This window comes from Tinamus guttatus, unplaced genomic scaffold (assembly GCF_059628265.1).
Source record: "Tinamus guttatus ecotype Peru unplaced genomic scaffold, ASM5962826v1 Tinamus_guttatus_pri_ptg000619l, whole genome shotgun sequence".
Classification (NCBI taxonomy): domain Eukaryota; kingdom Metazoa; phylum Chordata; class Aves; order Tinamiformes; family Tinamidae; genus Tinamus; species Tinamus guttatus.
The window spans coordinates 436,154-449,060 of record NW_028289153.1 but is presented as its reverse complement, the minus strand read 5'-3'; the positions used below and the strand labels follow the sequence as shown (position 1 = coordinate 449,060).

The 12,907-nt window shown below is 63.6% G+C and overlaps 1 protein-coding gene across 1 annotated transcript in view; it reads left to right on the top strand.

Moving 5' to 3' along the window:
* The window catches only part of SHANK3 (SH3 and multiple ankyrin repeat domains 3), a 311,958-nt gene extending 300,115 nt beyond the window's left edge, over positions 1-11,843 (top strand). The window contains 2 exon segments of the mRNA XM_088535213.1: positions 11,214-11,730; positions 11,732-11,843. Of these exon segments, the coding sequence (XP_088391339.1) occupies positions 11,214-11,730; positions 11,732-11,758 (544 nt within the window). The 3' untranslated portion in view covers positions 11,759-11,843.
* Positions 11,844-12,907: the final 1,064 nt, after the last annotated feature.

The following is a 12,907-nucleotide window of genomic DNA, read 5'->3' as shown; positions in this document are numbered from 1 at the left end:
TCCGCAGCTCCTCTCGGTGCAGGGTCCGCAGCTCCCCTTGGTGCAGGGTCCGCAGCTCCCCTTGGTGCAGGGTCTGCAGCTCCCTTCGGTGCAGGGTCCGCAGCTCCTCTCGGCCCCGCTCCTCTCTGCGCCGCTGCCCCGTCCGGCCGCGCGCAGGGAATGGGGGGACCGAGGACGGGAACCCGCTCTCTGCGGAGCCCGGCAGCAGGATGGGGCCCTGCTCTCCTGCGCTGCGCCCGGGGATTGACCTTCACCCCGATTGCAACCTCTGCCTGCAAAAAGGAATAAAACCCTAATGAAAAGCCCTATCCACGAGCGCCTCCGGCACAGGGCGAGGGATTTTGGGAATAAGAGGGGCCCCAGGTTGCAGCTCAGGGCTGGAAGGGTCTCTGTGCAGAGGAGCTGGGCAGTGTCCTCGGAACCGAGTCCTCCTCGTCCCCCGGAGGCCCCGGCGAGGGGTTTTGCAGAGCTCGAGAGGAGGCAGCGAGTGAGCGGCGCCGGGCAGGGCGCGGGTGAGCGGCGTCCCCGGCCACCAGGGCCAGCGCGGGGCGTCCCCTGCCACCAAGGCCAGTGCGGGGCGTCCCCTGCCACCAGGGCCAGCGCGGGGTGTCCCCTGCCACCAAGGCCACCTCGGGGCGTCCCCTGCCACCAGGGCCAGTGCGGGGTGTCCCCTGCCACCAAGGCCAGCTCAGAGTGTCCCCTGCCACCAAGGCCACCTCGGGGCGTCCCCTGCCACCAAGGCCGGCTCGGGGTGTCCCCTGCCACCAAGGCCAGCGCGGGGCATCCCCTGCCACCAAGGCCAGCACAGTGCAGCGGGTCCAGCTGCCCAGCGCCGGCTGCGCCCTCGGAGCGGCTCCCGACAGCAAACGCCCATCCGCCCTGGAAAGTGCTTTGGCAGTGTCGGACTCTTAGGAAGGGATCAAAATAGACTTCCCTGTCAGAGAAACCGTGACTGTCCCCTTTGGGGAAAACTGACCCGCTTGCGAGGCCGTAATAAGGTGCTGTTGACCCTTGGTTGTAGCCGATAGCATCACAGTGGTGGCAACGCGGCACTTGGTGCAGACCCTGCTCTGAAGCGGGAAGGGCCGCTGGGCTCTGCTGCTCTCGCTGCGGCTCCGGAGCGTTTCTCCCCGTGCGCGTCCTCCCGCCTCTCCGTCCCGCTCCTGCTCTCCCCGGGTCTTTCCTGCAGCCCTTTCCTTCCTCCCCGTCCCACTCCCTTCCTCCCTGGCTGTTCCTGCGCCGCTGCCGGCTGTTGGGGCTCCGGTGCTGCCCTCGTGCGACTGTGAACGTCCCCGTTGCCGTAGGGACCCTCCTGGGCTCCCCCAGCCCTGGGTGTCATTTCCCGGTGCTTTGCTGACTCTGGGATGGCAGCAACCTTGCCCTCCAGCCGCCCCGGTGACCGTCCCACGCGGTGCTGGTGCCGGAGGCTCCGACCCGCTCGGGACCGGGGCCGCAGGCCCTGCCGCCGCGGGCGCCGCTAACGTCCTCTCTCATCGCTGTCTTCCTGCTGCCGCGTGCATGCCGCGCTGCTCTGCCCAGGCTGCCTCAGCCCCCAGGAGGGTGGGCGAGCGTGTAAGTGAGCGCGTCCCCGCTGCAGAACTGCATGTTGTCCCTGCCGCAGAGCTGCACAGTGTCCCCACCGCAGAACTGCATGTTGTCCTGGCCGCAGAGCCGTGAATTGTCCTCACCGCAGCGCTGCACGTTGCCCCTTGTCCCCGCCGCAGAGCCACACGTTGTCCCCATCGCAGAGCTGCATGTTGTCCCTTGTCCCCGCCACAAAACCACACCTTGTCCCTTGTACCCTCCGCAGAGCCGCACAGTGTCCCCATCGCAGAGCCACGCGCCAGCCGGGACAGGGAGCGGGGCGCACGCGGCCCTCGGGTCCCCCCGCCTGTGCCCGTGTCCGGCAGCGTGTCCGTGTCCCTGTGCCACGGTGTCCCTGTGCCGTGGTGCTGCGCGCAGGCGAGACCTGAGCAAACCCCACTGCCTCCGAGCATGTCGCACGGGAGCGCGGCCCGGCCGGCGTCCGGGCACGGACACCCCGCGATGGCAGCGCGGCCCCGAGGAGCGCAGGGCCCTGCGGCTGCTGCACGGGGCCCGTGGCCAGGCCGGGCAGGGCCGTCCCCGTCCCCAGCACGGCGAGGCCGGTGCTCAGAGCACTGTGTTCCCTCTGGGGCCGTGTCGTCCCCGGCACAGGATGTCCCGGGTCCCCTCCTGCTCCAGGAGAGCTTTGGGACAGGGAAAGTCGCGTTCCTCGTTCTTCCCACACCGGAGCCTGTGCAGCAGCCCGGGAGGTGGGTTCGGCTGAGCCACAGCGAAGGGTGGGCTCGGAAGGGACCCGCCGGCCAGTGCCGTCCCCGCGAGGCGCCTGGTGCTGCAGGAGCTGCAGCCGGAGCTCCCGGTGGCTCCTTGTGCCTGCAGAGGAGACGCGGGAGGCCGCAGAGCGGCTTCACCCACCCGGGAGCCGCAGGGACGGTTCGGAAACCAGCCCCGTTCCGCGCGCCCCGCACGCGCCAGCCCGGGTGAGGACCCTGCTCGAGATCCGCGCTCGTCCTCGGCGAGTCCGCGGATCCCGGCAAAGCGGGACCCTGCGCCCCGGCCGGGAGCGGGGCCGAGGTGCAGCCCCGCGCGGCGCTGGCGGCTCCTGCTGCAGGGCTGTCCCCGCTGCGCGGCCGCCCTGCGCTCCTGCTGCTGCTGCTGCTGCTGCTGCTGCTGCTGCTGCTCCTGCTGCTCCTGCTGCTGCTGCTGCTGCTGCTGCTGCTGCTCCTGCTGCTGCTGCTGCTGCCGCTGCCGTGTCCGTCCGCGTGTCGCCTGCTCGCCGTGGCCGTGCTGCGTGTGGCACTCGCTGCTGCGTGTCTGTCGCTCCCGTGGGGGAAGGCCGATCAGAGCGGTCTCTGGGCAGTCCCGCATGTGATTTTACTGGTCATTTTCTACCAGCTGCTGAATTTACGGGTGTGCGCCCTGCTCCGGGGACACGCTGGGCAGGGCCGATGCGCAGGGCCGTGGCAGTGCCGGGGCCACCGCGGGCCTCCCGCGGGGATCCCTCCGCCAGGACCGGGTCTGCTCCGTGCCCAGGCACTGCGGGGATCCCTCCATCAGGAGCGGGTCTGCCCTGTACCCGGGCACCACGGGGATCCCTCTGTCAGGAGCGGGTCTGCTCCATGCCCGGGCACATCCAGGAACGGATCTGCTCTGTGCCCAGGCGCCATCAGGAGCGGGTCTGCTCCGTGCCCAGGCTGCAGCGCTGCTCCCGGGGGAGCTCGGGCATTGCCGGGCTCGCGAGCCCTTGGGTAGCCGGGCATGGAGCCGCGGGCGGCCTGGGGCCGGAGCGGCATCCCGAGAGCCGCAGCAGCCGCCCCGGCAGTGCCGCTCCTGTGCCGGTCCCCTCGGGGAGCGTCCTCCCGTGTCATCGCATAGTCCCGTGTCTCCGTGCATCCAGTCCTGTTGCTGATCCATGCAGTGTCCGGGTATTTAGGCTGTGGGACGCAGAGGGGATTTGCTGCTGTGTTAGTGCTGCCAGCGGTCGGGTTGCAGCGGGCGCGCGGAGCTGCGGGACGCAGGGGCTGTTGCGGCTGGCGGCTGCTCCTGCAGCACCGGGACAGGCTGTCATCACCGTTAGGGTTTCACAGGCCGCCTTCCTCATTGGCACCTAACGGGGCGAGGTGACAGCGCGAGGTGACAGTCGTTGACCGGAGTTGTTGTCTCCAGAGTTTGTTTTACCCCATAACAAAAACAGACCCCTCCAATTCCAACCCGCTTTTCCTCGCATGGTGCAGGCTGTGGCGCGCACAGCGCTGGCAGTGCCCAAGACATGTCCAGGTGGTGCTTTGGGCTGGCAGTGCCCGTTTGCAGGGGCTGGCAGAGAAACCCGATGGTGCAGCCCAGGCTGCGGTGTCGTTTGGTGGTGACATTTGCAGAACGAGCTGGGGGGAAGCAGCGCAGCGCTCGGTGCTGCTGGAAGCGGCTGCGCCTGCCCGGGCGCCGCGCAGCAGCAGCACTCGCAGCAGCAGCACTCGCAGCAGCAGCGCTCGCAGCAGCAGCACCCGCGGCAGCAGCGCTCGCGGCAGCAGCACTCACGGCAGCAGCAGCGCTCGCAGCAGCAGCACCCGCGGCCGCAGCACTCGGAGCAGCAGCACTCGCAGCAGCAGCACCCGCGGCCGCAGCACTTGGAGCAGCAGCGCTCGCAGCAGCAGCACTTGGAGCAGCAGCGCTCGCAGCAGCAGCACTCGCGGCAGCAGCACTCGCAGCCGCAGCGCTCGCAGCAGCAGCACCCGCGGCCGCAGCACTCGGAGCAGCAGCACTCGCAGCAGCAGCACCCGCGGCCGCAGCACTCGCAGCAGCAGCACTCGCGGCAGCAGCACTCGCAGCTGCAGCACTTGCAGACGCGGTGCCTGCACTGCGTGCCCGGGCGCTGCGTGGGGCCCCAGGGCTGGCTCCTTCCTTGTGCAACCGCCGCTCCGGTGCACGCGGAGCATCGGCATTCCCAGCCCCGAGGACAGGCTCTTTGCAGAGGGAAGGGTGAGGGCAGGAGCGGCTGCGATGTGCAATGAAAAGTGACGGGCCTAAAATCAGGATTTTTTCCCCATGGTCAGACTGTCCCGTTGCATCAGCCCGGGCGCAGCGGTGATCCCGTCGGCGCTTGCTTTGTGCACCGCGTGCTGAGCCACGTTGCTGTGCAGAGCAGACCTGTGGTCTGGTGCAAGGGAGCTGCTGTTGTGGGAAAAGGGCTGTGGAGCGGCCCCGTTCCTGAGTTTTCCTAGAAACGCGTATCTTTCCCTTGGAAACCTTGAGCAAATAGCGAGGGTTTTGTGTGTTTACCGAGCGTTCCGGGCAGGTCTCACCCTGCTCAGATCGCTGTGCTGCCGCTCCAGCAGAGCCGCTGCGTTGCTGCAATATCTGCAATATCTGCAGCTGGCCGCAGTGCCTGCACAGATCGATTGCACTGCGCTTGGGCAATCCATCAGCGGCTGGCAGAAAGCACCAGCTTTATTTCACGTGCACAGTGCGGTCGTGCCCCTCGCAAAGTGTCCGACCCCTCTGAAAGCTCCATGTGGACGTGCAGCGTCCGCAGCTGAGCCCTGGGCCCCGCGCGGCTCCGCGGCTTCCTGGGAACACAGAGCAGTTGCAAACGTGCAGCGTTGTTGATCCCGCTGTGCTTTTAACCTGACATCTGCAGGAGCCCAAGACCTTGTGCTCGTGCGGGTCTGTCCTTGCAGCCCTTGCTCCGCTGCCCTGGTCCGTGGGGACAAGGCTGTGGGTTGAGCTCAGGAGGCTCCAAGCTGAAGTGCAGAGACCCTTGAGGGGCTTTCCTGCCTCCTCCTTTGCTCCTTCTTCTGTTCATCCGAGCAGGAACATCTCCTTGGTCACCACGAGGCCTTGCAGATACCCCATTGCCTCTGGAGGGACGATGTGTTGGGCGCAATTCACCCCAATTCACCCCACTTGTCTGTGACAGTTTTGTAGGTTCCTCCCTTCCTTCTCAGCTTCTCTTTGTTTTTCGGCTGTGAAAGAGGATAATTTAGGAGCACCAGATTTATTTTCTCTAATGAAAGTGCTGGCTGCAGTAATAGAGACCTGAGGAAAGGATATCTGAAAATTAGAACCTCCTTTTTCATGTTTTTTTGGCTTAGCCACTGCTGTGCACCACTTTCCAAGCAGCATTTCTTTATGGGAGTAAGACTGTCCTCTTTCTGAATTCTTTTGCTGAAAGCCAGGAACAAAATTCCTGCTGTAATTCAGCAGTTAAGGGAGAGCAGTGGGTGGAAGACGGTCCCGAGAGCAGTTCATAAATACTCCATGAACGCAGCTGCGTGCGCTGCCGGCCCAGGCGCAGGGCAGCGTGGCTGCAGCCGCTGCATGCGCGGCTGCGGGGACAGATGCAGCAATGCAGCGCGCGGAACGGCCCCGTCCTCCTCCCCCTGCAGTCCATCAGAAATGTCGTTTCTGAGCAGTGTCTGTCAGCAGGATCTAAACTGCAGATGGGCTATGGAAAACATTGCTTGTTCTTCTATATCTTTTTCACTTGAAAAACACCCAGGTGGTGGATTTCAGGTTTGTGACCTGTTTGGCAGATGTGTTGTCCTCACGGCGCAGGACGCAGACGCGCTCCCAACTTCTGTTTCGGAGATTATCCAGAGAGGCTCTGTCCTTTCCAGCCCCTTTCCTCTTGCCCTCCCTCCTTAGAGACATTTGCCATGACAAACCTCCGGAAGACAAAATCCAGATCCGTCGGGAAGGGGGGCCGTAGAGCTGCGTCATCTGCACAGGAGGAAGACCCGGAGTGTCCGTTTGCAGGCAGAGGAGGGTGGGAAGGGGCCGGGCGGTCGCGGTGGCGGCAGCGCCGTCCTCGCCGTTGCGCCGGTGCCCGCGCGCGCCGGGAATCTGCACGGTGGGAATCGCCTGCGCACGGTGGGAATCGCCCACGTGTGCCGGGAATCGCCCGCACGCGGTGGGAATCACCCACACGTGGTGGGAATCGCCCATGCGCCACTGGGGCTCGCGGCTGCTGGAGGTGGTTCCTCACAGCAGGTGAATCCTTCTCCCAGCAATTCCTGCAATTCCAATGAAAATTCCAATGAAAATTCCGATTAAAATTCCTGTGAAAATTCCTATGAAAAGCCAGGGAACTCTTTTAAGGTTGATATGGAAACAGCTAGGGAGCACAAAGCAGCAACAAGAAAGTCTTGCTAAGCGAGAGGAATGACAACAAGTGTGTTACTTCAGCTGCTGGATCTGCCCTTGCCCTCGTTGTTCTTGAAGAAATTTGGACCGAGACGCGGTTCACTGAGAGAATACTGCTCCATTAGTGACTCATGCAAGAAATCTGCTTTTTAATACCTCGGTAACAATATTCCCACAAGGATTAATTAGCTGTCCTGCAAACTTCCTTTTTCTTCGGGTGTAGCTCCAGTTTTCACAAGCTGGTGTTTCTTTGCGTGTATTAGGAGGTTACTCCCCATGAGACCTGTTCTCCTCTTTGAACTGAATCCGTTCGGTCCCGCTCGTTTGCTGTGGTGTGAGGATCTGGCCCCCCACGCCTGGTCTCGAGGGACTGATCACTCTCGTCTGCACCAATGTGCAGGAATGCAGACACCAGCGCTAGCACTTCCAGCCACGAGCAAAGAGCTGTCGGAGCCTGCGCTTCCCGTGTCCGGAAAGGAAGATCCTGCAGCCCGGAGCAGCGGCTCTTGCTGCAGCTCCCCGTCTCACGGTGAAGCCTGGGACACATCCAGGTCAGCCCTGTTTTGGCACTGGTCTCCAAGGCCCCGATGAGGCACTGCCGTGAACGGAAAGTGAGGAAGGATTTCCGTTTTCCTTACGGAGCTCCGGAGCTGCATGGACGGGATTTTGCCTGAAGGGGAAGTTGGCAGCACCCAGGTGTTCATTAAACCTCCCGGAGCTGAAGGCCTCGGTAGCATCATCCGAATTACAGCCTGGCACACGTCCGCATCCATGTGTGTTCCTGTGCCAAGGGACACGGCCTGCCAACGCGAAAAATCATCTCCAGTCTGCGGTGAAGAGGAGCAGGCGCCGACGGCAGCGAAGCCGTCGCAGCGGGCGCTGCCGCTGCGCAGAGCGGCCGGCACCTCCGTGTCCCCTCTTACCGACCAGCGCGCGCGGCCCGGCGGCCCCGTTGTCCTCCAGCGCCGGCAGCTCTGCTCCCTTCACGTCGTTCCCCGCTCTGCTTCGCCCCGACCAGGCGTTGCCCACCCGCCATCCCGCACCTGCTCCTGATCCAGTTTGTCCTTCCTGAGCGCCGATAACCAGAACTGCGCTCAGAATTCCAAATGAGATTTCTAACAGCGTCTTTTAAGGAATTTAAGGAAAAATTCCTTCCCAGTGAGGGTGCCAGAGCCCTGGAACAGGCTGCCCAGAGAGGTTGTGGAGTCTCCTTCTCTGGAGATCTCCAAACCCGCTTGGACGCAGTCCTGTGCCACATGCTCTAGGTGACCCTGCGTGTGCAGGGGTTGGACTGGATGATCCCTAGAGGTCCCTTCCAACCTTCACCATTCTGGGATTCTGTGATTCTTTTACGGTGATATTAATGTTTCCTTGTGCTTGGGAGGAATTCCCACGTCAGGCACTGCAGGGCTTCTTTTGCCCTCTTCGTGGCCGTGCGATGTTGGCGCCTCATCCTGGGGCGTCTCAGCAGAGCCAGAACGTTCTCGTCCTTCACGATGTTGGTAGACGAGCGCTGGCTGGAGCAGGGGGAGCGCCGGGATCCTCTGCCAGCCCCTCGAGTCGGACCCTGCGCTCTGTGCATGTCCCATCCTGCTGCTTTTACTGCAGCCCTCAAGGTCATTCCCATCTTCTTGCTTTGTATTGATGGAGCTTCCCAAATCTGATTCATCATCCCTCTTCTTTATAACAATCTGGCTTTCTGTGCCAAGGCACCAAGAAAATGAGAGCCAGGGGAAACGTGTCTAAGCCCCCAGACCCCGGGCAGAGCCTCCTGCTCCGGAACATCAGCAGGTCCCGGTGACCTCTTCATGCCCAGTGTCTGCAGCATTTCTGGGGACAGGTGACATGGTGGGATTTGGTGCAGGTATTTGCACAACATTTCCTCTTTGCCCGTTCTACCCCACCCTTATTCTCAGGGATAATCGTTCTGCATCTGTTTTCAAAGCTCATCGTCTCAGAGCCATCACTCCAAGAATCACGAGCAGTTACTGGCGTTCCCGGAGGGTGGATCCTGCGTGGCCGGTGTGCGTTAGTGGCCGCAGGTTTGCACATGTCTTGAACCTGGGACTCCTGTTGCCATCAGCAGCTTTTCCAGGGTGTCAGGCCCGGGTGGAGGGAGCTGCGGTGCTCGGGCAGCGCGTGGAGGGCACTGGGGAAGGACACGTGTCCTAGTGGGTGCCCGGAGCTCCCGGGGTGCCCTGCAGGGCCAGCCCCGAGGACACGCACACGCAGCGCTCCCCTTTCAGCACCGAGCTGCAAACTGCACCGCGGAGCGAGTCCTGCGGACCGGGACGGACACCGGGCCCGGCCGCCTGCTCGTGCCGGCAGGGAAGCGCCGAGTTCAAGCCCTCGAACACATGCAGGGTCCTCGAACACGTGCAGGGCCCTAACACACACATGCAGGGTCCTCGAACACGTGCAGGGCCCTAACACACACGTGCGGAGCCCTCACACACATGCAGGGCCCTCACACACATGTAGAACCCTCACACACACATGCAGGTTCCTCACACGCATGCAGGACCCTCGCACCCATGCAGGTTCCTCACACCCATGCAGAGCCCTCACACCCATGCAGAGCCCTCGCACACGTGCAGGTTCCTCACACACATGCAGGACCCTCACACACACATGCAGGGCCCTCGCACACGTGCAGGCTCCTCACACACATGCAGGTTCCTCACACCCATGCAGAGCCCTCGCACATGTGCAGGGCCCTCGCACACGTGCAGGTTCCTCACACCCATGCAGATTCCTCACACACATGCAGAGCCCTCACACCCATGCAGAGCCCTCACACACGTGCAGGCTCCTCGCACACGTGCAGGCTCCTCACACACATGCAGGACCCTCACACACACATGCAGGGCCCTCACACACGTGCAGGTTCCTCACACCCATGCAGGTTCCTCACACACATGCAGAGCCCTTGCACACGTGCAGGTTCCTCACACACATGCAGGGCCCTCGCACACGTGCAGGCTCCTCACACACGTGCAGGTTCCTCACACACATGCAGAGCCCTCGCACACGTGCAGGGCCCTCACACACATGCAGAGCCCTTGCACACGTGCAGGTTCCTCACACACATGCAGGCTCCTTGCACACATGCAGGTTCCTCACACACATGCAGAGCCCTCACACACATGCAGGGCCCTCACACCCATGCAGAGCCCTTGCACACGTGCAGGCTCCTCGCACACGTGCAGGCTCCTCACACACATGCAGATTCCTCACACACATGCAGGGCCCTCACACCCATGCAGAACCCTCACACACGTGCAGGCTCCTTGCGCACACAGAGCACGGCCGGGCTCAGGCGCGGGCAGCCCGCAGCTGCAGCGCTCAGCCCATCCAGGCTGGTTTTTGTCGCCTTGCCCCGCGGTCGCCCTGCACCGACGTGCCCAGCACCACGTACACCAGCAGAGCCCGGTGCCCCCGCTCCAGCCTGGCACGGCAGGGCCCGGCACTGCTGGGAAGCGCCGGGACGTCCCCTCTTGTCCCGATGGGCTCTGTGTGCGGCAGACGCGCCGCAGCCCTGTGCGTGTCCCGAGCCCGGCGCAGGGTGCATGGCCGCAGGGCGAGCGCGGCGCAGGAGCACGAGCAGCCCTGGGGCTGCAGGCTCCGGCACGCAGCGGTGCCAGCGGCAGGTTTGGTGCGCGGCGCTGCAGGCCCCAGCAGTGGTGGCAGGTTTGGCACGTGGGGCTGCAGTTTTGGTGCATGGGGCTGCAGGTTGGGCACGCGGGGCTGCAGGCCCTGGCACACGGCAGCAGGTTGGGCGCGCGGCGCTGCAGTCTTGGCACATGGGGCTGCAGTTTTGGTGAGCAGGGCTGCAATTTTGGCGAACGGGGCTGCAGATTGGGCACACGGGGCTACAGTCTTGGTGCACGGGGCTGCAGGTTGGGTGCACAGGGCTGCAGTTTTGGCACATGGGGCTGCAGTCTTGACGGGCGGTGCTGCAGTCTTGGTGTGCGGCGCTGCAGTCTTGGCGCGTGGGTCTGCAGGTTGGGGCTGCAGTCTTGACGGGCGGTGCTGTAGTCTTGGTGCGCGGGGCTGCAGTTTTGGTGCGTGGGGCTGCAGTTTTGGCGCGCAGGGCTGCAGGTTGGGCACATGGGGCTGCAGTCGGTGCGTGGCGCTGCAGTTTTGGCGCGCGGCGCTGCAGTTTTGGCGCGCAGGGCTGCAGGTTGGGCACACGGGGATGCAGTTTTGGCACACAGCGCTGCAGTTTTGGTGCGCAGGGCTGCAGTTTTGGCACACGGCGCTGCAGTCTCGCCGTGCAGCGTGCAGCCCTCGGCCGTTCCCGCGCCGCTCCCAGGACAGGCCTGGCCGCGTGCGGAGCCGCCGCGCTCTCCGCTCGGCCCTTGGCCGCCTCCGGAGCAGCCGCGCGCGCTGGTCCTGGCCCGCGCTCCCCGCGGCGGCGCCGCCGCCCCCCGGCCGCCCGTGCGCGTCGTGTCTGTGTGTCCGTGTCTGGGGACCTCCGCCTCACCCCTGCCCTCTGCTCTCTCTCTCTCGCTGTGCCGTTCTCTCCGCAGACTTTTCAGTAGTTTAGGAGAACTCAGCACCATTTCCCAGCGGAGCTCCGGAACCACCTACACAGTCCGGCCCGGCAGTCGCTACCCCGTCACCCGGCGCACCCCCAGCCCCGTGAAGCCCGCTCTGGATCGGACAGAGCCGCTCAGCACCGTGCGGCCCTACGGCCTCACCCCTCCCACTATCCTCAAATCTTCCAGCCTCTCCATCCCCCACGAGCCCAAGGAGGTGCGCTTCGTGGTGAGGAGCGTGAGCGCCCGCAGCCGCTCGCCGTCCCCGTCCCCCTCGCCAGGGCCGCCCCTGCACGCCCTGCACCCGCCACGGCCCTTCATGCAGAAACCCCTCCACCTCTGGAACAAGTACGACGTCGGGGACTGGCTGGAAAGCATCAACTTGGTGGAGCACCGCGACAAGTTTGAGGACCATGAAATAGAGGGCACGCACCTGCCCGCCCTCACCAAGGAGGACTTTGTGGAGTTGGGGGTAACCCGGGTCGGGCACCGAATGAACATCGAGCGGTGCGCTCAAGCAGCTGGTGGACAGCTGACCGTGCAGGCAGCCAGGCCTCTTGGGAGCCGCCGCACGGGGAGGGGGGCCTTTCTACTAGACTAATAAAACCCACTTTGATTCTCTTTCTACTCCGAGCACTGCACTGAAGGGCGCGGAGCCGCGCGCTCCCGCCCTTCGACACACAGCCCCGGTGTGCCGTGCACACGCAGACCCCGCGCAGCCGCCTCCAGACCCACGACGCCTTTGGGAAAAGGACTGTTGCATGAAATACATCCCCGTTTCTGTTCCTCCCAGAGAGTCTGGCCTGTATATCGCTTGATGTGCTCTTCCCGGGCGTCGCTGGCGGCAGGAGGGCCGGGGCCGCGTCCCGGGAGCGCCGCGCGGGCCGAGCGGCCGGGCCGGGAGCGCCGGGACGCGGCCCCGGGAGCGCCGGGAACGGCGGGATGCGGAGCGGGACCCGCGGCCCCGCTCCGCGCCCGGCCGGAGAGGGCTGGAACCGCATGGATAGACGCATGTTTGGGGATGTCGGAGGGAGGCTGGTGGGGATCCAGCGGAATTGCTTTGCCAACGTTCACAGGGGTGGGGGGTGGGGGGGTCTTTTAGTTCCTCTTGGTTTGGGGTCTTGTTTCCAAGGGGGACACATTGATGGATAATATATAATCTCCGTGCATTTATATAGAGAGCAGCTGATGATCTACAAGAGATGATACTGAACTACAGGATTCCCACTCCGTCCTAGTCATCCTTATTTTGCATCTTTTTAATCAGCTATATATTTGAAAAGAGAGAGCAAATATCTATATATCTATATCTATAGCTATAGCCACCTGATTTTGTTATAATTTTACTAAATCTATATATCTCTAGACTTGTTGAGATGCTGGCGAGGCGGTGCCTGCACCGCTTCCCTGGGGCGCTCGTGGCTCACGGGAGTTTTTAGTGACTGACTGAATGAATGTTAAAAGTCTTTTTAAAAACCAACAGCTCCTTTCCGACACTCTGGATTTTAAAGATTTAGAAAACCCAGAATAACGCTCGGCTTTTGGGACACACCAAGTCTTCCATCCGCCGGCGGCCGAGGCGCAGGGCGCCGCGGAGCTTCCGGCCCGCGCGGCTCCGGGCGCTCTCCCGCTCCGCGGGGACTAATACCCCTCGCGGGACGCAGCCCCCGGCGCCGCGGCCCGGC